This window comes from Chelonoidis abingdonii, chromosome 18 (assembly GCF_003597395.2).
Source record: "Chelonoidis abingdonii isolate Lonesome George chromosome 18, CheloAbing_2.0, whole genome shotgun sequence".
Lineage (NCBI taxonomy): Eukaryota > Metazoa > Chordata > Testudines > Testudinidae > Chelonoidis > Chelonoidis abingdonii.
Window position 1 is genome coordinate 7,096,145 of NC_133786.1, and position 26,715 is coordinate 7,122,859.

General features: G+C 43.6%; 1 protein-coding gene across 8 annotated transcripts in view; it reads right to left on the minus strand.

Annotated features, from left to right (window-relative positions):
* APLP2 (amyloid beta precursor like protein 2) overlaps positions 1–26,715 on the minus strand; it is a 71,123-nt gene that overhangs the window by 9,588 nt on the left and 34,820 nt on the right. For 4 of the 8 annotated variants that reach the window (XM_075073486.1, XM_032802314.2, XM_032802316.2 and 1 more), the window contains exons 2-12: positions 19,231–19,404; positions 18,034–18,163; positions 13,520–13,632; positions 10,734–10,909; positions 9,835–10,046; positions 7,900–8,067; positions 5,684–5,814; positions 5,212–5,286; positions 3,744–3,902; positions 3,207–3,335; positions 821–920 (exon numbers count right to left, since the gene is read on the minus strand). In XM_075073486.1, the coding sequence (XP_074929587.1) occupies positions 821–920; positions 3,207–3,335; positions 3,744–3,902; positions 5,212–5,286; positions 5,684–5,814; positions 7,900–8,067; positions 9,835–10,046; positions 10,734–10,909; positions 13,520–13,632; positions 18,034–18,163; positions 19,231–19,404 (1,567 nt within the window). The remainder of the gene's footprint in view (positions 1–820; positions 921–3,206; positions 3,336–3,743; positions 3,903–5,211; positions 5,287–5,683; positions 5,815–7,899; positions 8,068–9,834; positions 10,047–10,733; positions 10,910–13,519; positions 13,633–18,033; positions 18,164–19,230; positions 19,405–26,715) is intronic. The other 4 variants (XM_032802319.2, XM_075073487.1, XM_032802320.1 and 1 more) reach the window with 1 other exon arrangement.

Below are 26,715 nucleotides of genomic sequence, written 5' to 3' on the forward strand. Positions count from 1 at the left end.
TACTTTAGACCAGTTCTCCAGTTTGTCCAGATCATTTTGAATTTTAATTCTAACTTGCAAAGCACCTGCAACCCCGCCCAGCTTGGTATAGTCCACAAACTTTATAAGGGTACTCCCTATGACATTATCTAAATCATTGATGCAGATATTCAACAGAACTGGACCCAGAACTGATCCCTGCTGGACCCCACACATTACACCATTCCAGCACTGGTGAACCACTGGGAATGGTTTTCCAACCAGTTATGCACCCACCTTATAGTAGCTTCATCCAGGTTGTATTTCCCTAGTTTATGAGACGGTCATGCGAGACAGTATCAAAAGCCTTACTAAAGTCAAGATATACCACATCTACTGGTTCCCCCTCATCCACAAGGCTTTTTACCCTGTTAAAGAAAGCTATCAGGTTGGTTTGACATGATTTGTTCTTGACAAATCCATGTTGACTTATTTATCACCTTATCTTCCAGGTGTTTGCAAACTGATTGCTCCATTATCTTTCCTGGGAGAGAAGTTAAAGTGACTGGTCTGTAATCCCGTGTTGTTTTTATTTCCCTTTTTATAGATGGGCACTATTTACCCTTTTCCAGACTTCTGGAATGTCTCCTGTCTTCCATGATTTTTCAAAGATAATTGCTAATGGCTCAGATCTCTCCTCAGTCAGCTCCTTGAGTATTCTAGGATGCACTTCCATCAGGCCCTGGGTGATTTGAATCTTAAGACAATGATATTTCTGGGGCACACTTCGCCCTAAGAAATGTGGGCTTGGTATTTTTTAGGGTATCCTAATGTATCTGCACCAGCATAGAGAGATACTAACCGATCTCATCCTGGATTTCTTCAGCCACATACGGTACCTTGTAGAGCAAGGATAGGCTTTGATTCATCCTCTCCTCAATCACATGGAGGTGTGTCATCACCTGACAAGACATAAGGGCCAATTTAAGAGCCACTGAAAGTAATACATCTGTAGTATTTTACAGAAACAGGACCACAGGCTTTGAGATCACACTGAATCCACTGGTCCATCAAGTCAGATATCCCAGCTGTGGCACTGGCTTATACCATGCTCCACAGGAAGGCAGCCTCCACAGAGCAACAAACCAACCATATGCACATTGCTGTAGGAAGTGGTATTCCTCCCTGGCCCGTGCTGGAATCAGTTTTCCCCCCAGAAGCATACAACTTGATGCTTCTGATATACATTAACTATGGTCAATATTAAATATTGTTTCATGTAACTGCAGACCATAAGTAAATTGAAAACCCTGCCTCTGTTTGGCAGTGGAGACCTCTAAGTGCACTACTGTGTACAGGGCAGAGCCTCTGTTCCAACCGACAGCACCTGACTGCCTTGTAAACATGCTCCCCATCCTCTAGGTCTGCAAACAGAAAGCATGGTTTTGGCAATACAATGCTGAGTCTACACACAGCTTCTGGGTAGAACAGGGTCTTGGTCATGCTGCTGCTTTACACGTCACGAAACTGCCATGGTTTAGACTTTGTTCTAGTGGAATTTAAGTCCAATTTTCAAACAAGGGCATCTAAATTAGGACATGGAGCATTTTATGCACTTCTCAACCCAATATATATGCCTATATGCAAAAATTCACTGCCATCATTTGAAAATTGGGTCACATTGTACACAGCCTCAGTTCACCCATTAGCTCATGTTAAATTTAACAGTAACTCCAAACTTCACCCAGAGAGGGTGCTACATGATCAGGGATCATGTGGACTAGAGAAATCATTAATATGGATAGCCAAATGTTGAAGAAAATTAATGAGTTGAATGGACCTGCTTTTATAGTCACAAGTGAATCTGACCTTTAAAAGCTAGGATGAAAGCAATTTAATTTTACATGTGGCCACCCGTCAATCAAGCAAATTGACTGAAGCTTAAAGTGCATTGAAAAGTAAAGCAAATTGAAATTGAACTGTACCACCCACATTCCTCACATGTCAATTTGTTGACACTGAAGCCTTTGGAATGAATTAAGGGCTGTTTAGGTCTTAGCTTAAGCTTACAGTTAACATACCCCACTACTGTGGGGCTTTGTCAGCACAAGAACAAAGGAGTCAGGGGGTGTGTATTTGATATACTGGGCTGACTCTGAAGAGAGTACTGGCTATTCTTCATTAGGAGCCAGTATTGTATTTACTATGGAACCCTGTCTAATGGGTGTAAACCAACAGATAGATCTTTCTGCCTCAAACTCTTCCCTAAAAGACAAAAAGTTGAGAGTCCAGCACCAGCACCTCAAATCAACCTGAAGTTCGTGAAACCAGATACCCAAAGAACTCCTGCAAGTGGAAACATGATACTTAGTATCCAGAAGTTAAACAGCGGGGGAGATCTAGGGATAAGCCTCAGTCTGAAGCCCACACTTCTCTCTGAAATTTTGCCTCGCATTACTGCAAGTAAAGCCTCAGGTTACTATTAGAGACAATGAACGATACTGGTTTCTGTGTAGTCAGTATCACTGTCTCCCCAGTGCAGCCTGTTCCCTTTCGTTTGTGTGGGTGTTTCACAGAGCATCAGGGGAAGAAGCCTTTTTTAGAAACAGGAACAGAGGCATGGTCTAGTGGCTAAGGCACAAGACTGGGGCTCAGGAGGCCTGGGTTCCATTTTCAGTTCCATCACAAACCTCTGGCACGTCAGTTTCTCTCTGTGTGCCTGTTTCCCCTCCCCAACTTGTCTCATCTAAGCATGTGTAAGCTTTTTGGAACAGAGACAATCTTTTACTATATGCATGTACAGGATCTAGCAAAATAGGGTTATGATCTTGGTTGGCCTTTAATGTTACTCTAACAAATTTTTGAATGTAAAACCACAGAAGTTAGCTAAGGGCTGAAGGGCACATATTGTACAAACTACTTACAGCTGAACTGGCCAGATGTTGTGGATAATGCATGGCTAAACTGTAGACTATTACAGGTTATTATTTGAACAGGAAGTATTTAACATTCGCGTAGGTGTTAAGGAAAGCTGCAAGGATAGCATCTTTAGCACCAACCAGCATGCATTCACAATGGGAGATGAGAGTTGCTCTTCAGTGCACAAAGATGTCAAGCTATTAAGGTATTCAGCTGGATAGCCAATTAGCATGGAGGTAGGACAGATTCTGAAAAAGCCTTTCCTAGGGAGTCTCCAAGAACCACCCCTGGAATAACAATGTTCCCTTGACAGAAACATTCTTTTGTACCTGAGATTTCATCTGTGCAGCCTTTTCTGGGTCAACTGCCAGGACATGCTGATAATGGCGGACAGTGTGCAGACGGTCCTTGTTCTCGGCACGGACGTAACGCTTCAGAGCTTGGAGGATGCGGTGGGGCTGCAGAATTTAAGAAGAGTTAAGATTCTATTGGTGGCACAAAGAACAGGATCCCATCCAACAATTACACTGAAATATATATTTAAAGTTGTCTACTCCGTTTTAGTACTGGACAGAACATCTATTCTAATCTCTCAACTCATCTTCTTTTATGGAAAGTGTATTAGGCACAAACAGCTATGCCTAAAGTATGAATTAGGGAGAACAAAGTGCAGTTTTCTAGACATGAGTTTAGATGCTCTGCTGATCGGTCTTTGGTACCAGTTACCATGATTTGGCACAGCTTCCTAAGAGTCTGCTTTCACAGCATGCTAACCCATGCCCCCACAAGGCTCGTTCCAGCCTTGCCCATCTCAGCGCATGTGGTCACTGTTCATGTCACTCTCAAAATGCTCCAACACAACTCACTCGTGGGGGGTCAGCTTGCAGGGCAGCCAAGTAGTTCTCCAAGGCAATTCGACGGCGGTCATTCAACAAAGCTTCCACTCGAGCCAGGTGAGTCTCCACAAGCTGCTGCTTCTCGCTGGCTGCCTCTTTCTCTAGAGATTTAACCATTGCCTGGAAGTGCTGGAAAGGAGAGAAACAGAGCTTGTGTAAGTTTACTACAGCACTGTAGCAACAGAGAGGAACGAACTTAGCAAGAAAGCCTACTCTTGCTAATCTAATTCCTTTGAGCGTACTAACATGGTCCCATCCCACAGTCCCTGGCCAAGGCATCCAACAGTAAGGAGAGAAGGACACAAGACTCATTTTGACTTCAAACGTGCTCTTTAAAATGATAGTCCCAATGTGTCTTTCAAATGTACTTCACAACAATTTCAACTGTTTGTGGAGAAGGCAGGGGGGTCTTGCAGCTGGAGCTTCCGGTTTGGAATCGGATGATCTGGATCATATTTCAGCTCTAGTACAGACTTGTCGATTTAAGAATCCACCTATCCCTCATTTGTATAAAATGGGGGCTAATACCATCTCCTTCCCTCGTAAGGCTAACAACTGAATTTTATGAAATGCACCATATCTAGCATCTGTCCACCTATAGGTACTCAAAGTATTAGAGCGCGTGGTACCTGGCAGTAGTAAGCCATTGTCAGCGCTATGCATCACACCACAACGACTATAGAAACACTATGTTAGAGTTTCGGTATGCACCATTAGAAACCAAAAAATAAAACTATTTCTCAAACTAGGAATAAGATTGGTAGAGAGAAGATACAGGCTTCAGAGAGGATTTAGAAAACCATGTGAACAGACCACACTAGAGAAAGAGGCCTTATCCTACTGTAAGAGAAAATCTAACAGCTGTCTTTAGTTTAGTGCGAGCCTATGGCAGCCAACTGTCGCAAGATTCTATACCCATCACAAACCCTAGGTCTCCACTGAGATTTCATTCTCACAAAGCAGGACTTCAGCAGTTTGCAAGGAAGCCATTTAATTTCAACCTCATGGGTTTTCACTAGATCTGTACAAATAGGAAACCTGTGTCCACAGAGAATGTCAGAGCCAGACTGAATAGGGCAGTCGGTTCATTTGCAAGCACAGCTGAGCAAAATGAATGCAGGAGGTTTAGAGTTCCCTTTTGGCAGGGCTGCTGACATGCTTGATGGTCCTGCTACTCTCCTGCTAGTAGAAGCCGGGGGCAGGTAATGGACTGGTAGTACATAGCACCATTTCCAGTTTTCAGACCAAAAGATGCAATTGAGTCAAGTCTCCCTCTACTACATGTTCATCCGACTAAGGGAAGGACTGCTTTTCACTCACTGTGCTTTTGGCTTTGAACACTGACAAGCTATCCTGCTTACTCAGGCGAGGATAGATGCCAGGCACCAAACCTCTGGGAACGGAATCAGCTCCCCCTTTTAGACGTCTGAACTCTTACCTGAATGAGAGTTTGCCTCTCCGCCTTAGGAAGATTCTTGGATTGATATTCTGCTTCCTCCCATTCCTTTTTCACCTAAGCAGGCAGAGAGGAGCACAGTTCAGCAAGGCACAGAAACACTTATTTCATTTATTTCTGGACTAGCTTGTTTTTACAGGCACACATGGTGAGATTAATACCTAGCAAAGCTGTACTAGAATCAGAGATCTAACAAGACTGTTGCATCACTGGTAGATGTTTCTAACCAACCCAGAGTCTAATCGTAGCATTTAACCCCAAAAGGGCAGCCAGTTTGTTACTGCTGCTGACTTCTATCCCAACATCTAGGAGGTGAACTTAAAAAAACCCAACTACAAAACTGCAGGGTCATGTTGCAAAAGCAACACAGAAGGTAATCAGCCATTGATCTGTATAGCAGAAGACAGGCAGCAATCGTGCAGCTCAGATGAACGAGATGACTTGAGACACTCACCCGGTCCATGCGGTTGTGGTGTCGCACTTCCAGCTGCTCCTTTGCTTTCTGGAAGCGGGCATGCTCGTTATCATCAGCTGGGGTTTCAAAATACACATCCACATCATCAGTGGGTACAGGAGTAGGGGGAACTGGAAAAAGAAAGTGAGCAGCTCAGACACTATCTACAGTCCTGGGTTAGCCTATTGTGATAATGATTGCAAGGGGTGGGGAGGGAGAGGCACCATCACACCTGCAGAGTTCACCCTCTGTCAAACAGTGTGTTGAACCACTACCTACCAGGACTTCATTTTTGTATCATTAAATTGCCAGTTCGCTGCATAACAACATCAGTAAGTTACAACATTCCAAACACACAGTAATGCACTGGGGACACCAGCATCTGTCCCATATTCATGTTAATTTTGAGGTGTTACTCAGCATCAGAGCTACGCTAGGACTGCAGAACACAGAACTTTCTCTTCCTTGCCACGTCAGTTTGTCTCTGCCTGAATATATGACATTTTCTACATTAGCTGCTCACTGACAAATGGGCTCAGCAGCATCAGCAAACTCCACGATCACAACAGGGAATCCCCCACAGAAATATTAAAGGAGCAACCCATTCCCACGGAACAAGGGCTTTTACATCTCAATCCTACTTGCCGTATCAGATGCACTAAGCAGGACTAACAGGCAATCGAATGAGACAAGACAGCAACAGGAGGATGTTCAGCAAGACCACTTCAACTTGGCCAATCAACTGGAAAGCAAGGAAGTCTCCCATCTTCTTCAAGCATTCAAATTTGGCAAGAGGAGCAATTACATGGAGGATCCTGATATGAAGTCATACATCACAAAGCCCTTCCCAAATGGACCATGCCAAGCATGGCAGCTACTGCATATTCAGTCATACACAACCTTGGATATTAGAGCTTGTGGGGTGAAATGGGGGTGTGGAGAGGGTGAATGACAGGAACACTGGGTTAGCCCTTATTTATTTTGAAGTGGGACAGAACAAACTGGCCTGCCTTAAAATACAGGCAGGCAGGACCTCTGCTTAACATCTAATATAAGAGACTACAAACCTCAAAACAGCACAGACCTCCTTTCATCCTGCACTTGAGCACTGGCACTGGATAGGAGATTTAGTCCCAGTGTGCACCTGAATCCACAACCTCCCAGTCCAATGGGGACAATTATTAGGTGAAACATTGGCAAGACTGTAAAACAGGCATTATTTCTGCATGTAAGTGCCATGGCCAGATACGTGTTGTATCCTGGGCCTGCTCATAGCATTGCTGAAATGGAGACCTCGATTTCCATCCCCAAATCCCTCTGGGACACGACAAATTTTTGTACAAAAAGCGCCTGACAGCCGCGGCTTTTATTTCACCACTTCAGTCAGATCAGCCCAATCTAATGCACTTCCATGAAGCTCATTTTGTAAACAGGATTATGGCTGTATAGACAGACTGCCAAGCCCCAGATAACACAAAAAGCCTTTCAAAGGGCTTTCACAGCAGCTGAAGTGGAAGTGCTGGAGCTCAACAATAAGATTAATAAGGAGGTTAAAAGGTTTTTGGTAGTTTTATCATCTGCCATAAAAGCCAGCAGAAACCGATGCCAACAACCTCAAGCTACCAAATACAAGGGTTAAATTGCTTTTCATATTTCAAATGGAGCAGAAGGTGGGAACCAAACTTCTGCATTAGTTTAGTGAGGATTTTCCAAAGTGCACCAGTCAGAAAAATTCTTACGAGAAGAATTTTGACTAACAGTCTACATTGCCAGAGCAATTGGTTGAACAGATACATCATACTCTGACCTGGGAAGGCAAGAAGTCTCTAACAGCTGGGTGAATGAACAAATGGAGTAGTTTTATAACAAGAAGAGACTAAAGAACTTTGCCAGTCCCTGCTACAAATCTAGAAGAGGATAATTGAGCATTGTGTTCATTAAGTTTGCAGGCCAAGTGTGGGCTTAGGTTGGAGAGACAGACAGTACATGTTGAGAAGTCAGTTTTCCCTAGCTGTAGGAACTTTAACCTAAAAAAAAAAATCTAGAGAAGCACAGAGACAAGAGGAGACTACTGCAAAAGGACAGACAGAACTGCTGCAAACACCAGAACGGGCTACACATGTATCCTCAATTGACTAAGGCAAGGAGGAGGAAACACCAAATGCCAGACAGGACAGTGGCTTGCTGCAAAAGGGCCAGTGGCAGGCAGGACTTACTCATCTTTTTACACACAGCCATACAATATTCCTCTGACTCAAAATTGTTCCTGTTGCCTCCGCAGCCTCCATATATAAAGCGAATGCATTTTCTCTTGTATAGGTCGAAGTACCAACGAGGCATCACAGCCCTGCAGGGACCTGTCATCGCCTCCTGGGAGCAGACAGCTGTGTGGAGATGGGTTAGAACATCAGCTAGTGAGGAGTACAGGCTTTGCTAAGCGATTTAAAAGTCACTGCTGGCTCTACGTGAGAAATTCTGCTGCGGCACTGCTCCTTGCCTCACTCTGCAACATGCTTTTTTGGGGGCACTTTTGAAAGTGCCTCTCACTGTTCTGCTGAGGCTACCAGAACAGTGCTGCTACTGCTGCTGCTTTAGAGCACGAGCAATGCACAGCCTGGAACACTGAAGCAACTGGCCCAAAATGGAGCCTTCATCTGCAAGAGCTATTCTCTTTAAACCAAATAGGTGGAGCAGAACACTGAATTGGGCTACAGATAAATTTCAGAGGTTGTGGGGCCATCCCCCATGTGTCCCAATGACAGAGCTTCCACTGTTTAAAATGCTTAGGATATGATGGAAGGAAAGCCTTTCAGTGCTGCATGAGATATTCGACAGGGAAGACATATTCCATTGCAGTTTATTTGGATGGAAGCTTGAATTCAGAGCTGCACAGGTATAAAAGCAAGTGGAAAATGCAGGCTATACACATGGAACATGTCACTGGAGAATAACAGCAGCTGGATTTTAGAGTTTTAAAAAGCCTTGAGACTAAGCAGGAGAATTCAAGACAACTATTATAGCTACAACATTTTACACAAAAATGGACATCTCTGCAGTAAGCAGTCAGCACAAGTGGTTCTGTTTAGATGCAGGATTACAGCAGGCATCCTCGTTTCTTTCAAGCACTGTAGAGGGAAATAAATTGGGCATCCCTGGAACAGACACCTTTCAGAAGCTAGCCAGCTACACAGGTCACCCTGTTCCAAGTCCATTTTAACATCGGCAAATCTCCGATAACCCCACATATACAATCGAAGTACTGTTTCAGTGAAGTTATCTGCAGCACACTGGCAAGTTACCAGCAGGAGTTTTACTCGCAAGACACGAACTGCTAGCAGTGACTCAGCCATCTGCAGTTAATCGAATTTCACTCTTGCCCCTTCCTTCTGCAGAGAGACACTCAACATAAGAATTTACACCATGGAATCACAACACAGTTGCAGATGCTCCGCTGAGAGCGCGCCTGCCCCTGACAAGAGCTACAGCAAATATTTAGATAAAGAGGTGCGGTTGGTTGGACTGGGTTCAGTTTCTCTAAGGAAGAGAAGGATTTTATGCAGACCTGGGTTGTTTAAAATAGAGCAGGAAAGGAACCAACTACTGGAAACATCTTGTTCAAGGTAAACGGGCCAGATTCTGAGCTGGTATAAATCAATGTAGCTCCATTATACTCAAAGTTTACATCAGATGAGACCCTGGCCCAACAGTTTTAGTTTTCTGGAATCCATGTTACAGAAAAGACAAATCAAGGCTGGCCACTCAAACCTAGGAAGATAGACCATCTTGGGGCACTCAGCTGACTGGAATATCTATAGTCTCTCCTAATATTAGGCTATGCAAGTACTGTTTCCTGACTCAACACTGCACCTGGGTGGAAATATTTGTTCTCTGTGCCAGCCACTGGGCTTTCTGCCAATAAGACTACCATTAATTGGCAACATATGGGCCATGCTCTAGAGAGTTAGTGTCACCTTCAACATTTGAAACAGAAGCATCAGCTTTTCTTTGATGACCAGTTTGGCAATTAAGGCTCCGCAGTGGAATCTGTTGGATAGATTGAAAGCACTATCACAGACGCAGAGGTAACAAGATCAACTGGACAGCCAGCCTGAGGGAGTCAGGAATCATGTACACTGTGGAACATGACTTACCTTTCATGTCACTGATTATTTCCTTTTCAGAAAGAGACCTGTCATTGCTGGACTCAGTAGGGATCTCTTCATTGTAATCATCTACTTTATAGTTATCATAATAGTAATCACGATCTTCCACCACTTCTTCCTCTTCCTCATCCTCTTCCTCCTCATCCTCCTCCACAGCTGTTCCTGTGAAGTCTTCCACATCTGGCTCCGTTGGGAACTCACTAGAGGGATACAATTAAAAGGGAATGTTCATGCTAATCACTTCGCAGCCAACTTTTGATGTACAAGAATAATGATTCTCTTTTCATCTATCTTAAAAGCACGAGAGATGGGAGCATAAATGTACTGACCATTGTTCACCCAACCAGCAGCAGCTACAGGAGTTCTCTCATTACAGATACACCTAGTAGAGCCATAGCTTCTTTCAGCCTCTAGCTCAAAGGGGTTTTTAAAAAACCTCATCCCCCAATTAGCCTTCCTTACCTAAACTAAAGGCTATAGCATTTGGAGCCAAGCAGCTGGTAGAGCAGCCAGCCATTTTGAGTGGTTTTGGATGGAGGTGCTCCACTCATTTCAGAGAAGTGCTGTGAATTCGTTTTTCCTTCTGTGAATTGCAAGACCTCTTCACTGCCATAGTATTCCCCTTCCTCCGAATCCAGGAGCAGAACAAAGTTCTTTCCCTCGTGGCTGAGGATGACAATCACCGCTGGTAACAACAAACCAGCGGCCCCATTGTTACTTGTATGTACTTGTATTACCGTAGCACCTAGTGGCCCTAATCACAGACTGGAACCCATTGTGCTACATGCTGTACAAACAGAACAAGAGGTTTGTCCCTGCCCGAGGGACTTACAATCTACATAAGCAAAGACATTAACCAGACTCTACAAAGTGATCAGAAGCTCTACCTTTTATAAAGGTCATAGTCGTCATCTTCATCCTCATCTTCGTCCTCTTCCGACAGAGCTTCATCCACAATTTTGGTCTGAGGGCAGCATACGTACTCTGTGCCATGGAACTGGTCCACCCCACAGGGAAGCAGCATGCCGTAACTGTGCAGGATCATTCCCTCTGTCAAACAAGCCTGAGAGGGAAGCCGGGGTGAAATTAAAAAGTCATATTAAAGCAGCACATTTATTGCTTCCCTGCTCATGCTGGAGGTTTAAATACCCGTTACCACTCAGGCAGTGCCAGTGGTAATTCCAATGGTGTAAACTGTATTGCAGACAGGGCACAAGCATTTTTATTTTTTGCATCTAACCCTGTACAACGGGGCAGAAAAAAGTGCAACAAATTTCATGGAATAGACAAAGCTTTGGAAATGTCTGAGACTTGCACCTTGCTGTTGATAATCCAAAGCACTTATAATAATTGGGCCTAAAAATTTACCCTAATAGTGAGTTCAGTTGTGGAAACAGAGAGTACAAACATTTATGAAGTTTTTAATCACATAGATGCTGATGGGAAAAGGTGCAAAGGAGGACAAAGACCTGAATAAAGGCTTCCTGATACAATTCAAGGATTGCGTTTACAAGGCATGATCTTAACAAGAGAAGCATGGGACCAGAAATCAATGAATCAAAATTTAGTGTGGTGGGAAGTTAGGCAGCATTGTTGGACAATACAATGAAGGGAAGGTTACTAAGCTTATCACACCATTTTGGGGTCCTCAGAAAGACTTGGGGCAGGTGGGGGGAGGACGCTGGCTACCACAACACTGCTGACTGGAGAAAATGAAGGAGCAAGTTTCACCAACATGGCAGCTACCTTCAGTGTCTCCTGGGACCCCGGGATCCAGCGTGACACCTTTGTACCTTCATCATTCTGAGCCTTAGAGATGTCCCAACTAGACCAGGACAGAAAGAGACTTCACCATCACCACCACCTCCAGCCCACAATCCCGAATACCATCTAGGAAGTCAGACACTGTTCCACCATGGCTCACCCTGATATGTCCTTCCCCCACTTTATTATTTTCCTTCTCTCCTTTTGTTTTCTGTCTAATAAGAGCCTGGTTTAGCTGGCCAATACTGTATATTACTGCTCTAAGTTTGACCAGAGATGCAACTGAAAGCAGTTCCCTAAGCAGTCTAATGCTGGTACAAGTCTGCTGGGTCTCAGAGTGGCTAATAAGACCAGCCACTGCCTGTTTATTTCTGGCAATAAAGTGTTCAATTATGGGTAAATAACCAGGCTCTAGAACAAATGACAGAGACTTGCTGTTGGGGCTTTTTTTGTTTTGCAGAGTCCAGGTCAACTGACTCAGGCTTGCCCTGTGGGCTAGAAACAGCAGAGCAGATGTTCCCACTTGGACTGGAGCCTAGGCTCAGACATACCTCTCTCACTGAGTTTCAGAGCCCAGGCTCCAGCCTAAGCAGGGACATCTACACTATTTTTAGCCCCGGGTGCACGCCCGAGTTAGTTAACCTGGGCCCTGAGACTTGCTTCCATGTTTTTTCTGTTTTTGTACTGCAGACGTACCCTTAGTGGCAAAGAATAGAAAGTTTCATGTCAGGCACGCAACACTTCAGAGCTAGAGCTGGGCTGACAATTTCATTACTCATTCTAAAGAGAAAAGTTAACGGCATAAAAATTGACTACTTTATTTTAACATGCTGCATCTGGAAATCGGACAATTCAGTACAATGCCAAATATGAACAGCACGCAGATGCTTTAATTGCACGTTTATTTGAAACTGTGTATGTATATGGTTTTATGGCCTGACCAATGAAAGCTTTGTTGTGTACGCTGGAGCTCTTTTGAATTTCTTTTATCCATACTTCGGAAAGCAAAGGGAATGATCCATGCTTGTAATCTGGAGGAAGCTGTCAACTACATGTTGAAGGCAAATGATTCAACTCACTGGGAACAACCCCTTAGAAGTTGGCACGATGGCCCTCAATTAATAGGTGGTCTACTGGTACAGAATTGTTAAAAATAGCTTTGCTTTCGGAAAGCTTTGGAAAAAAATGGCACTCTTTACTGCTCCAAAGCTGATACATTTCAATGTTATCGTCACTAAGACCAAGTGGTTTAATTTAGCCTCTCATATGAGTACATGCTCTGTATTGTGAGTCTAGATATTGCCATCCATTCATCACCAGCTGTGTGCGCACAGAATTTACATAATACTTGCCAAATCAAAACCAGCCAAAGAGAAAGATGGGGCTCTATTCATTCTGGGAAAGTGCGACATGCCTGTAAAGTGAAGACTTGTACAGGAGCTAGTCTGTCTTACATCTACTCCAAAATGGGCACTCAATTCCAAGCTCCAACCACCATGTGGTAAAATCTGACCTTCCATTTAAGGAAATGGAGTGCTACCTCTATGAAAATGTCTCACCACCACTCTGGTCCTCATCTCTGGGAGGAATGATAGTTCAATAGTAAGGGTGCTAGACTGGGAAACCAGAGTTCAATTCCCAGCTCTGTCACAGACCAGGCCTGTGAACTTGGGCAAGTGACTTGACATGTAGGAGCCTACACCTCACTGAAAGACAAGGAGACCGATATTCTTAAGTTCTGAAAGTTTTAACAGAGTGCCTACATTGCAGATCCATAACGTGAGGATAATGGCACTTTATATCACAGGAGCTGCTGGGAGGATGACATTCTGATTGTTCAGATGTAACTATAAAGGAGACCAAGTACATCTGTATTTGGATCTAGTGACAGTTATGTTAATCCTCTTACTTCTTTGGCCACAGTGTGCCAGTGCTGATGACTTTCACACACATCCATGCGTTCCTTGTGGAAAAATCTGCACTTCTCTGGAACCAGGAGGACATCACTTACAAACTCACCCACTGGAAAACAAAAAGTTTCCATCAAACAACAGTTCTTGTCTTGTCAGATACATGTTTGACCTTCAAACTCAAAAGATGACTAGCATTAAAATCTTCAACAAGGTACTTCACTATTGACCCCATTAAGAATCTGTATGTTGCTATACAAATCTTCATGACCCAGTTTAGACTAACAGGCCCCTTTGGAGACCTGCTTTAATACAAAGCCTCTAGTTCTATTCTTGGAGCTCAGAACAAAAAGTAGGAGAAGCTGAACAATGAAATATGCTAGCCAAAACCTACAAATTAAGCTGAATGCAAGTTTATAAAGCATGTCAATGAACAGTTGCTCATGGAATCTGCAGAGAAGAGTGAACGAGTTTCGCATGAAGAAAGGATTGTCTGATGTTCTTTAAACTATTTTAATGATCAATCAATTCCTAAATTGGCTAGTGTCTCATGGAAGAAGCTATTCCTGGTTGCCAAAAGCTTCAGCAGTCTGGTTATTTGCTGCCATGAGCATTTCATGACTACAGGGTTCCCTGGTCATTTTCTGCTTATTCAGAAGAGATGACAGCTAACTCACTCCACTGTGTCAGCTTTGTTGAAGCAGTTTCAGAGTTTAGATTAAAATCCATGTTCTGGGTACCATGCACTTGAAACTAGATTCAGGGCAACTCAGCCACAGCTGTAACTCTTTCCCAATTTGGATACTCCGGCCAAAATGCTAAGAATAGGAAAATAAAAGCCCTGAAGCCCACACAACCGGGTAAAGCTCAGGGCAAACTTATTATGTTGTGCTCTGACATACACCTAACCACCAACACTGTATTTTTGTATTCGGCAAAACCTTAGCTACAGACTTCCAACTTGGAACAGTTTGCTCTGTGGTATTTTTTGTAACTTCTGCATTAGAAGGGATTAAAGCAAGTTAAACCTAAACAACCACTACAATTTGAGTTAGTAACCATCATATGCCAGACTAGATCCAGTATAATCACCACTTTCTAGATGATTAGGCAGAAAGTTCACCCTGGCAGACCTTTGACTTGGAAGGTTTAACATTCTAGGCTCAAGTTGCGGGGGTTTTAGATACATCTTCCAGTAATTTTACTCAAAGACATGCCCAAATCTCCTAGTCTGCTTAGGAAAAAACCCTTAAAACCTAGGTGTTTGGGAGCAACAGACCCATGTGAAATAAAACGAACACCCACAGACAAGACTTGTAGTCTCACAAAAATGGCTGCATTAGCTCATGTCTGACATTTACATGGTCAAAAACTTAACAGTATATGCTTTGACTCATTTAAAAAGTGAAGTACATGAATTCCCAGGGGAAGAGTCTTTCAACTTCATCTAAAGAGTTGAAATATTTGGCCAAGTAATCTTGACTGTTGGGTGTGGACAAATTTGCAGCAATCCCATACAGATCATCAGCAGTGACTTTGCAATGTGGCTAGGGGGTACTTCCCTCCTGGCTCTGCCCCAAGTCTCACCCCTACTCCTCCCTTCCAAGGCCCAATCCCTGCCCTGCCTCTTCCCACCCCTGCTCCTCCCATTTCCCCAATGCCTCCTGCATACTGCAAAACAGTTGATTGCAGAGGCTGGGAGACAGAGGTGCTGGTAGGGGGGCTGCTGGTGGGTGCTAAGCACCTACCTTCTCCCCCCCCCCCCCCCGTAGGTGCTCCAGGGGAGCACCCACAGAGTCAGCGCCTAGACTACTCATAATACCAAAGACTTCAGAACCCTTGGAGAAACATTTCTTCTGCACATGGATGTGTGCAAGTCAAAACTCAGTCTATGAAGTACATTATCTGAAAACAGGTGCAAAGTAATAAAGGCCACATCCATTCTTCAGTTTCTCAAACTAGAGAGAGGTGTTGGTCCCCATCTCCTGCCATCTCTTATAAGTTTAAGGTTATCTCCTCTACTGAAGGAATGACAATTTAAGAACAGAACACATCCATAGTCTATGTTATGCAATATTTGCCCCAGTGTTTATAATGCTCTCCCTTTTCAGGGTATATCTCCACTAGAATAAGACAGTCCTGCAGCACGGCCATGGATAGCCAGCGTTGGTCGTTTGGGCTCAAGCTGTACGGTTAAAAATTGCTGGGCAGACAATAGGGCTTGAGCTGGAGCTCAGACTCTGGGACAATCTCCCCTCTCCCAGCCTGAGGTCAAAATGTCTACATAACAATTGTACAGCTCCACAGCCCTAGCACAGCAAGCTCAAGTCAGCTGACATGGGCCAGCTGCTTAACTGATATGTAGACATACCCTCAGAGATCAGAGCCACCCAGGTCAGGCATTCCCTGCTAACAGCTTCACCAGAATTGTCAGCAGTTTGCCTTTCCACACTTCACCAAACTCAGTCCTGCACCCATCATCCTATTGTTAAGTTTATTTTATAGTTTAGTGACAGTGCTAAGAGAGTCTCATCTCAATCTCTAAGAAACTAAAAAAACCTCTTCTACAGTGCACAAAAAGTTTAACTTCACCTGGTAGTGAGATCCTGTCTGAAGGTGGACAGAGGATTAGTGCAGCATGGAAGAGAAGCAACAAATGGAACTCAGAAGTACTTTGTACATGAGAATAGGTACTTGGATTGGAATCAAATCAGACCTTCCTTCCCAGGGCACAGGTCATTTGTTTACAAGTGATTTTAGAAATCTATCCTAATAATGAAGGTGTGTTTTATCTGAACACACACCCCATCACTTGAAACTGGGAAAACAAAAATAAAAAGTTGTCCTACATGCTGGGCCTTCATTTTCATAATAATGGTGATACTAGGTCAGACCAAAGGTCCTTCTAGTCCAGTATTCTGCCTTCTGACAGTGACCAGTGCCAGATGCTTCACAGGGAATGAACAGAACAGGGCAATTTTGAGTGACCCATCCATCCCCTGCTGTCCAGTTCCAGTTTCTGGCAGCTGGAGATTTAGGGACACCCAGAGCATGGGATTACATCCCTGACCTTCTTGGCTAACAGCCATTGACTGACCTGTCCTCCAAAGCCTGACAGTCTTTACATGCTCTACTTTAAACCAAGATGTTTACTTGTATGTCAGCACTGCTTCAAAACTGTCCTAATTGTCTACAGACTTCAGAGCGGGCAAGATGCTGGCTAGGATATGTTTATGAGAGAGGAGGAATTACCCAGCAGATTTAACACAAGTCAAATTGTTGGGCAGAGTTCTATAGTACAGGCATCTTAAAAACCTTGGTTCTTAGTTGAAGGTCAGTCCTGAGGAAGGATTGCCTTGTGTCCTATGGAGTAGGCCAGCCATCAGGAGACCAGACTTTCATTCTCACTTCTGTGAGAGATAGCCAGAATAACCATGGACAGGTCATTTATCCTCTGTATCTCAGTTTCCCCATGTGTAAAGTAAGGATGATACATTTAGTATCCAAACAATCTGGGGAGGAGGGTATTAGTGTTTGTGAAGTGCTTGGAGATCCTCTTATGAAAAACGTTACACAGAAAGGCAAAACAGCCCTGTAATCCTGTGGATCTACTTTACCTAGCTAGACTCTAACTAAATTCAGTCTTCAAATGGATGCAAAAATCCTTTGAAGCGCTATAGGAAAAGAAACTGATTCTCAGAGCATTTCCTATGAAGCCTTATTGCAACTAACAGTGTTCGATGACATAGGACAGAATTTGTTCCAAGTAGCTGAGCAAGTCTGCTTCAGCAAAGAACAGATAAGAAATTGGAGCAAGCTCAGTCTGCTGGTAACTCTTGGGATGGGCAGAATGTGCTTACAGGAGTAGGGACAAGTCACAGGTCAAAAGCCTTGGCTGCAAAATAGCTAGACATCTTGCCTGATAGCTAGATTCAGCAATAAGTACGGTTTAATCAATCATGTCACGTCTAGTGGTCAATTGCAGTCAAAACAGAAGACATTTTGGATTCCAGTCACAAGAATGAGGAACCATTTGAAACAGCTAGATATAAAAAGCCTAAAAAAAATATTTCTTGCCAAGACCAAAGCAGGGAATACGAACACACCTGAGTATTTGAGTCTCCAAGGAAACAAAACATTAAAGGTTCACAGAAATAGGGTCAGAGTATTAAAGCCCAGAGTTTGTGATACTAGTATAAGAGACTTCAGGTTTTATGCCCATGGCATAAAGGTGGGGACTGGGGCGGGGGGGGCGCACATTTCCTTTTCAATCCCAGCCACTATTATTACAACACAGTTATCAAGCTGTTGATCTGGGAAAGAGTGTACAGAATTTCATCTTATAAATTTGTTTTAGAGAAACCTAGACACAAAAGTAGGGATCTGATGTGAAAACCCTTTAGGTAGGTTTCTTCTCCTAGCAAACCAGGTAGTGACCTCTGATCCTTAAGGGAAAAGATGTTTGACTGAATTATTTCTGTCATTGAAGGCCTGCTCCACATTAAGTACTTACCCAGACACTTGTAGGGCACAACAATGTGCGTGTGGCCCTTGCACTGCTTCTTGCCTTTCTTACACCAGTTGTCAATGCTGACTGGTTGGTTGGCTTCTACCACATTTGTAATCTGAAGCTCTGGATAGATCTGTTCAAAAAAACCCCATATGCTAAAAAACACAGACCAAGATACATGCATGCTAACACTGGCAAAAACACAGAGAGTGACATAATAAAAGTAATCTCTTAAATACTGAGGTGGGGATGGGGGGAGGAAGAAGATGTGAAACCAACTGCTTCTCTAAACTCAAGCAAGCTCATTCAGCTTAATTGGGTTAAGGAAACCTAAGATGTAGAATGCATTAATATGATTGCTATGTCTTGAAGTTCTCCACAAGTCTAGACACTGGCTTATATTTAGTTAGCGCTACCTAAACGAGATGAAGTACTAGTTATATCAGCCTTGTATAATAGTCATGAAAGTTTGCCAGCCCAGCCACAGTCTGTTCTACCACCTGCATCATGCTACCCAAAATAAAATTAAAAAAATTACAAGTTATTTGCTTGTCAGCGTTCCTCATCTCAGATCAGGGGATAAATAGATTTTGCAAGGCTGAGTATCTACAGCGTATTGGAGAGGGAAGGGAAGTTTGTAAAAACAAATAAAAACCTTTCAAACACTGTCAACAACATTTTCATAAAGATGTTTTCCTAATATTTAGCAGCTTTGTGTCAGCCTGAATGTAATGCCCACAACAAGACTGAATTTCAAATAATAGAGTCAATATGAAACGCAGTCTTGGAATCCTGACAGCGGTGACACCATTTTGCACATATTCTGATTTAAGTGTAGATGTTGGTTTTGGTCATAAAAAATGCTTAAAGGACCCCAAAGGAATTAGGCACCCAAGTCCCACTGAATCTTAATGTGACTTAGCAGCTACCTAGCTCACTTCAGCTTCTTTGAAAATCCTAGCCTAAGTCAATACTCAAGATAGTCTTTGAGAAAAGGCTCTCAGAGAACTTTTTTGGTTTTCAACTGTACATTGACATTCAAATTACAGAAACGGTATGCCACAGTAGTAAAATAAGCCTTCTGTTTGAGCTTTCACCCAGCAAACATACTAGGTGGAGAACTCAAGTGATGGTTTACCAGAAGCGTCACAATTATCTGGAAAGCAGTTAAAGCTCAGCTCCAGAGCAGAATCTCCTCACCTCCTCACAGTATCGTAGAATTTCTTCCTTTGTTCCAAAGCAGCTCTTAGTCCCAGAAGTATCAGGCTCCCATTTCCCAGTCTGGATATTCACATGCATATTTAGCTTCCCACAGAACATGGCAATCTGAGGCTCAGCCACAGCAAATCCTGTTCCAGCATTGGCTGCAAGCGCCTGTTAAGAGAGATGAAGATACTGTTTCTTCATATGAAGCAGTTAGTTTCATGTGCTTCAGAGAACTAGAGTTGTTTTAGTCACCTTTAAAAGGGGTACAGAGTTTTCTTTAAAGCCTTGCCACCCTTCCTCTATCATTCCACAGCATGTAGTTAGTTTACTAAAGACCAGTACAGTACAAGTCATTTGCAGATTCCAGAACACACTCTGGGGCACAGACTTCTGGAGAGATTCAAGAGCTCACCTCTAAACACCAACACAGAGGAAAAAGTGATGTTAACAGTTAACATGGGCAAGGTCTTGGTTAGAAATACCCAGCAAGGGCTCTTGAAACACACCCAACAGCAATTATACTCTGCTCAGAGTTTTAAACCAGCTGGTGCTGAGAAATGGAATGGGTGTGTGTGTGTGTTGGGGGCCGGGGGGTTTGAGACTCAATTTTTTTTTTTTTTTTTGTGTGTGTGGAAGTATATGGTACAAGAGCCAAGGAGCTGCTAACTTGAACTCTACAAAGCCTGCCATCCCCTCCCTCCTTTAGTGCATTCCTATGGATATTTGTATTGGCACAACCTTGATGCAAAATTCCGTTGTCCAGTCCATCCACCACCACTACCTGAGATTGGAGTCATACGATACGAAACTTGCAGCACATGCCAGTGCAGACCCATCATCTGGGCATACAGCAAATGTATCAATGACATGAAAGCTCAGGCTGCTGCTTCTGAAACCTTACTAACTGCCCAAAAGGAGGGGATTAGGCAGACTCATCATGCAACTGAGTTTTTAAATTGATCAGGCCGGAGTTACACTGGAAATTCAACATCCTGATTATTTTTTAATAGCCCTTGTAAAGTGAGGCGGCTAAGGAAGGTGGACCACAAAACTCACTCCCAATTCTAAAGCAATTCAAGCACTGAACATGGAGATTTGTTATAAGTGTTTCAGACAAGGGGACTAGCAACAATTAGAGCAGAAGCGTTATTGCCTCAGGGCTCCTTTACGCTAACAGACACTGTGGCTTTAGGTCGCTAACCTTCCCCGCACATTTAACCTTCCAGAGTGCACACACATAGTACTGTTCACACTCTGTTGCCTACAGGTCCCTATTAACCTATGTCAATGAGAGTAAATTTAAAGCAGGCAGCTGAACAATCAAGTGAAGACTTCAACTGCATCAAGCCGCAGGCAGCCACCAGTTGCGACATATTAAAGAAACTAGCCTGCATAACCACTAGTCACACAGACTCCCCTTCTGAATCACTACCAGAGAAGATATAGCAACACACCTTGAGGCAAGAATTGCATAGCAACGAGCATACTGTTGACATTTAGGAGATAAGGTCAACTCAATATTTACACCTTTTTCCTGATATTACCACAAGAATGTACAATTACCTGTGATTCATGGGGGAAGAAACGTCAATGGGATAGAAGGAGATGGCGGAGCAGCTGTCTACTGAGTTTGACCAGTCAGATACAAAGGCTATCAGAAGAGCTCAGTGTGGAGCTCAGAGAGGCTTTGAGAAAGCACTTTAAAAACAGCAACCCACAGTAATGCCTTGTGGTATACTCAGCCAAGATCCTGTGGCACCTCATAGACTAATAGACGTATCGGAGCATGAGCTTTCGTGGGGGAATACCCACTTTGTCGGATGACATGCACCCACAAAAGCTCATGCTCCAATACGTCTGTTAGTCTAAGGTGCCACAGGACTCTTCGTTGCTTTTACAGATTCAGACTAACACGGCTACCCCTCTGACACTTGTAGTACACCGTGCTCCTGCAATTTGGAGGCCTGATACAAATTGTGTAGTGGTTGGTGAACATCTGTGAATGTAACACTAATAAGGCAGCTATTAATTTTGTTGTGCCTACCATACATTTATGTTCATTACAGTGTTTGTCACTGACCCTATGAGTCTGTCAAAATGTATCCTCAATTAAGTGGGTGCTTTCAATATGACTAGCCACACTGCAGCATATCAAGACACTGTTGGCCTCCTGATCTGCCACAGTTCGTTTACTTTCCTACAGCACTGCAGCTGATCCCTGTCATACTCTCTATTGCATCCCCCTTGCCATCCGCTCATAGATGCCCATGTCACTACAGTTGGTCTACAGCTGGGCTCGCACAGCCGCTTCTCCCCACAGGCCCAGGAGATCTAATATCTGTCTACTCCAAGCCAGAGCGTGTCTGGATCATGTAGCTGGGATGATTGGTTGGGTACAACAATGGAGAGCTATTAGGTGGGATCCCGTAGCTGGGCAATCAGAACAAGGCATTTCAAAACTTGGCAGGATTTTAAGAAGGAGGGAGCCTTCTGGTCCCCATTACCTCTGGATAGCAGAGTTCATAACTGCAACCAGAGCAGTCAGTGTCAAGCATTTTGGGACAGCTGCTGGAGGACTGTTAGGGTCGAAAGTTAATAGCTTCCACATTCACACTGTGTCAATCTCAATAGATCAATGATGGCTCAACACCTCTTGGGAAGGTGGTGCTACTATGCCAGCGTAATGGAGCTTACGTCAGTGGATACAAATTTAAGTGTAGACACATGCACAACTAGATCAATGCAAGGCAGCTTATTCAGCCTAACTTTGTAGTTTAGAACAGGCCTCAGCACAAAACCCTATGGGATATACCCTCAAACACGCATGGACGAATGCAGAAACACTGAAGACACAGACATTTACAGTGGGGCTGCTCGCACCTGAGCTAGGCTAAGGTGAGTGCCAATCACTCAGATTAATTTAGCAGCATAGCACAGATAGAGGTCTGTGGGACCCTCATCTCTAGACTCCATGTTTAGAAGTCGGTGCTTCAGCATCTACACTACAGACTAACATGGAAGCCAAGTTTTGGCTAAGACAAGTGGAGATGGGAGGGAAGACAGCACCAAGTTCCACTCAATACAAATCCTGTTAATATCATATTCCAGGAACAGGACACTGCTAACACAAAAATATTTCCCATCTTGCTATAGCTCAACATGAGCCCTGTCCAACAATCTCTTAAAAACTATTTTAGTCTGTAATTTACATGCTGGCAACTGATAAGCATCCATTCTGTCAACAAGTCAAGCTGGCACAAGTGAACAAATAAATTGTTATGTAGAGCAGGATCTTATTTGCCATCTCACACAAGAGAGACCACACATCCAAAAGGTAACTAAGTGTGTGTGGGAGGGGGAAGGAAAAAAAGAGTGGAAATTTATAGCTTAGCCACTGTCTCAAAAGGTAAGAGAAAGTTTAAGTGACTGGGTTGTCTCTCTTTCATGGAAGGCTGAGATGGAGCAAGGCTCCCCAAGAATGACCCCTCCCTTGCCCATCCTGTCCACTTAGAGTATGTGTGCATTGCAATAAAAAACACTCACAGCTGGCCTGTATCAGGCAACTCAGACTCTCCAGGATCAGGCTGTGGGGCTATAAAGTTGTAGGGCAGATGTCTGGGCCTCTTATAGTTAAGAGATGGGCCTGTGCTGTAGCAGATGGCAAATAAGATCTGCTCTACATAATTCATTGGTTTGTTCCAGCTTCTTTTGTGGACAGAATAGATGCTTGCCAGTTCCCTGAGAGCGGATGTCTACACTGCAATTTTACAACCCCAAAGCCCAAGTCCTGTAAGCTTGAGTCAGCTGATGTGGGTCAGCCATAGGTGTTATATTGCAGTGTTGATGCCCCTAGAGGTGAAAAGGGAGACAGTAGTTGAGAGAAGCTTCAATTGCTATTCTTGTACTCTGGTGTCACATTCCAGAGTTCTAAGTAACTACCCTAGAAGATGCAACCTCCTCCAGAGGGACAAGGGCCTGGTAATACCTGCAATGCACTCCACAGGAGCAGTCACACCGATTTGTTGACAAGGCCAGTAGCAGTAGCAAAATAGCCAATGGGCCCACGGAGCCACGGCCAATTGGGGACCCTAGAAAAATGGGTGATCTGCCCCTGCAGACAAGCACTAGGAGGGGCATGCCCAGCCCAGTGCCCGCACCTTGTTCTGCGGCAAAAGCACCAGGAAGGGAAGGGCACACACTATGGCCTGGGACTGGTGGAACTCTGGCTCCCTGCTGTGGCTCTGGGGGACAGACCTTCTCTGGTCTTGGAAGCTTGGGGGAGGAGGGAACAAGGCCCCATAAAAACTTTAATCTGCCTCTGGCCAGTAGTGTATACGCCAACAGATCTCTCACATCCAGGAAAAAAACAACAACAAAAAAACACAGCACTTCATAACCTTCAGTTGCTTGGACTCAAGATCAACTCCTCTACTATGGTTATCCCTGAAAGGCCCCTCCCTCTTCTGGGTACCAGGGACTGGCTGTTTCATCTGATTGTATGGAGCATTTGAACACAACGGCCAAAAAACCCAAACCACCACACACCACTCAAAAAATGGAGTATCAGAGTGCTAAGTCAAAAGACCAGCATGAGAGTTTCTGCTACTACTATACAAACCCTGGAAAGTCCTGGCCTTCCTTACTATGGTAGCATCCTCTTTCCATCTAAACCACAGCATTTCCACACTTAGATTTAGCATCTCCACTGGGCTCCTTTATTATACAATATACATGGTCAAACAAAACAAAGCCATGAACTGATCCTCCCCTCCCATCATCTCTGTTTTAGAGAAATGAAGGCTGGCACTTTCAAGACAAGCATCAAAGGAGTTAGGAACCCAAATCTCATGGAACTAACAAACAACTGTAATGGCTTACTACATGCCAACTACATACCCAGGAAAACCCTCACTAAGACGAACAAAAGATTGCAAAAGCAGGGAATGGCTTCTCCTATGGGAACATGCCAGCTAGGTTCCCCAGCTGACAAGATCACTGTAGACCACTGAATGAGGAATTCAATAATGAGGCCATATAGTGAAGAGTGTCCCTCAGCCATACAAAAAGAAGTGTTATACTGACTAAGCTTCTTTTGGAGGTGAAAAGGGAGATGTGGCAGAAGTCCAAGGCAGCTGTATGATGGTTCCTACAACCTCTCTTCTCTCCCACTCCCTGGCACCATTGTTGCTATGCATTTGTATGAACAGACAGACCTGGATACAAAATTCCGTAAGTATGAATCTCCTATCTGCCCAGGCAAAGGTCAATCTGCTCATGGGGCTAGCCTGTCAGATCCCATCAGTTCCACAGTGGCTTACTGAAGATAAACCAATTAGCAGGGGAAAATACTATTTAGTCAACTTAAAACACCATTGGTTCCTCTCACAGAGTTCTGCCAAAGTTAAAAAATACTAAAATAAAACCAGCCAATCTACTCCATGCCCCTGACGTATCATGTTTATCACAAGCAACCAATGATGTATAGGACGCCTCTTACAATTAAGACTCTCCCAGCTTATGTCAGACACACCATAACATGCAACAAGATGGCCTGCCTTCTGGTTTATAAGCTCATTACGTGACCCCCACCTGCTCTCATCCTGGCTCTAACCCTTTTCGTCATGCACAAGACTTACCGTGTTGCAGAAACTGACATTTATATTTGGCTTTCCACAGGTGCATAAACAAACTTTGTCATTTGGATACCATGCTAGCCAATGGATCCAACAATTCACAAATAGATCAATAGCATGTATTGTCTACAGACATTTGAGATGGAATGTGTTTGGAATGCTAGGTAGCACCAGAACAGAATGCAGTATTTGAGTTATGCATGGACTATGTTTGTCTGAAGGAACTCAAAGTCAGAGATCAGTATCAGGGCACTGTATTTGAAAAAAAACAAGTTTCCTCAGAACAAGTATACCAAATGCGAGTAGGCAACTGTATGTGAGGGGATGCCCTGATACCACCTTGATAAGCAAAAAGGTGTGGGAGACTAAAACGGTCCACATGAACTTCTGTATGCATATACACCTTGTTCAAATATAGACATCTACAAATCAAGAACACGCTGCCTCTGAATACTGATGGTATGCATTTATATTTGCTATCTTTCCAGCTTACTACCTTGGTACTATGGCAAAAATCTCTTTCCTCCTCAGATTGTTTAAATAGCTTGCTTATCAGTGGAGTGCTGTTACCAGTTACTTGGAATATTCTAAGTCTTAATTCACAGCTAAATAAAACTAGTGTGGTCACTTGCTCAAGAAGTTGATTGGATCACTTTTAATCACATGGAAGACTTTCATGGATTGCACAGTTGCTCCAATAAGTTAATGAACTTGTATGGTATGTACAAGTTGTCTTCAACCCCAGGCAGAAGCTCTGTGGATAAGATTTAGAGATGGGAGCCAGTAAGTCACCCTCCAGTCCCAGCAAATTGCAGAGGTTTAACTATTTTCGCATTTGTATCTTGCCCTACTTGTGATGACCTAACATAGTACGTACCGAATGTACAAATTTGAAAGCACTCTAACAAAACTCAACAAAAATAAAACAAAACCATCTCCACACTGATATTGGGACTCAGATAGTTTTATAACAATCCATTAGAGCCTGCCAGCGGTGAGCTCTCCATTTCATGGATGTTTTGAAGTTAGTCTGAAGGAAGTTCAGCTAAGTTAAGGCCAGGTAGCTTACTGGTATCGATTTTACAAGAGGGTCATGTTGGAGAGAAGGAGTTGAGGGGAGGAACTTCTTCCCTACACATGTGCTTTGGCACTCATGTAGGAGAACGGCCAGTTCCAAATTGCAGAGTGGACTGCAAGATGAAGACAAGCATTTTTCTCATGGGTTTTGTTCCACTCTGTTAAACAGCAACATCCATTTTTATTAGCGTTGGTCCCAACTGGGTAGACCTTTTAGAGGCATTTGAGAGGACTATGAGACAGGGAAGTGATATAGCTATTCAACTGTAGCACTCTGGCCACGGAGAGGATCTTTACAAAGTAGGTGGGCAACCTTCAAAATGAAGAGGCAACCAGGCATGCTGAAGATATGCTAGTCTTGCACATCCCTTGTAAAAAAAAACAAAACAAAACAAAACAAAAAAAAACAACACGCTATTAAATGCTGTTCTCCCATTAGCAAGATAGGACAAACATCCATAACAGGAGCCTTACCACAAACACTCCAAATAACATGGGGTAACAGCTATGAAGACACCCTCAGCTTGGTCTCTAGGTTACTAAATGACTTACGATTGATTTCTCTCACCTTCTTCCCTTTTTCTATGTAATTTTGTAACCCAGTTTTCAAAAGGTTTCTAGTGCACTTTCCAAGGTTGAAAGTGTTTAATCAACTGCCCTTTAACATCACTGGTCAGAGGATTTCAGGTCAATTAGTTAACTGAGTTCCTCGACCTGCCTCTGAGTTAAGCTTGGGAAACTGTGGTAGAGCAATGGTGTACGAGAGTGC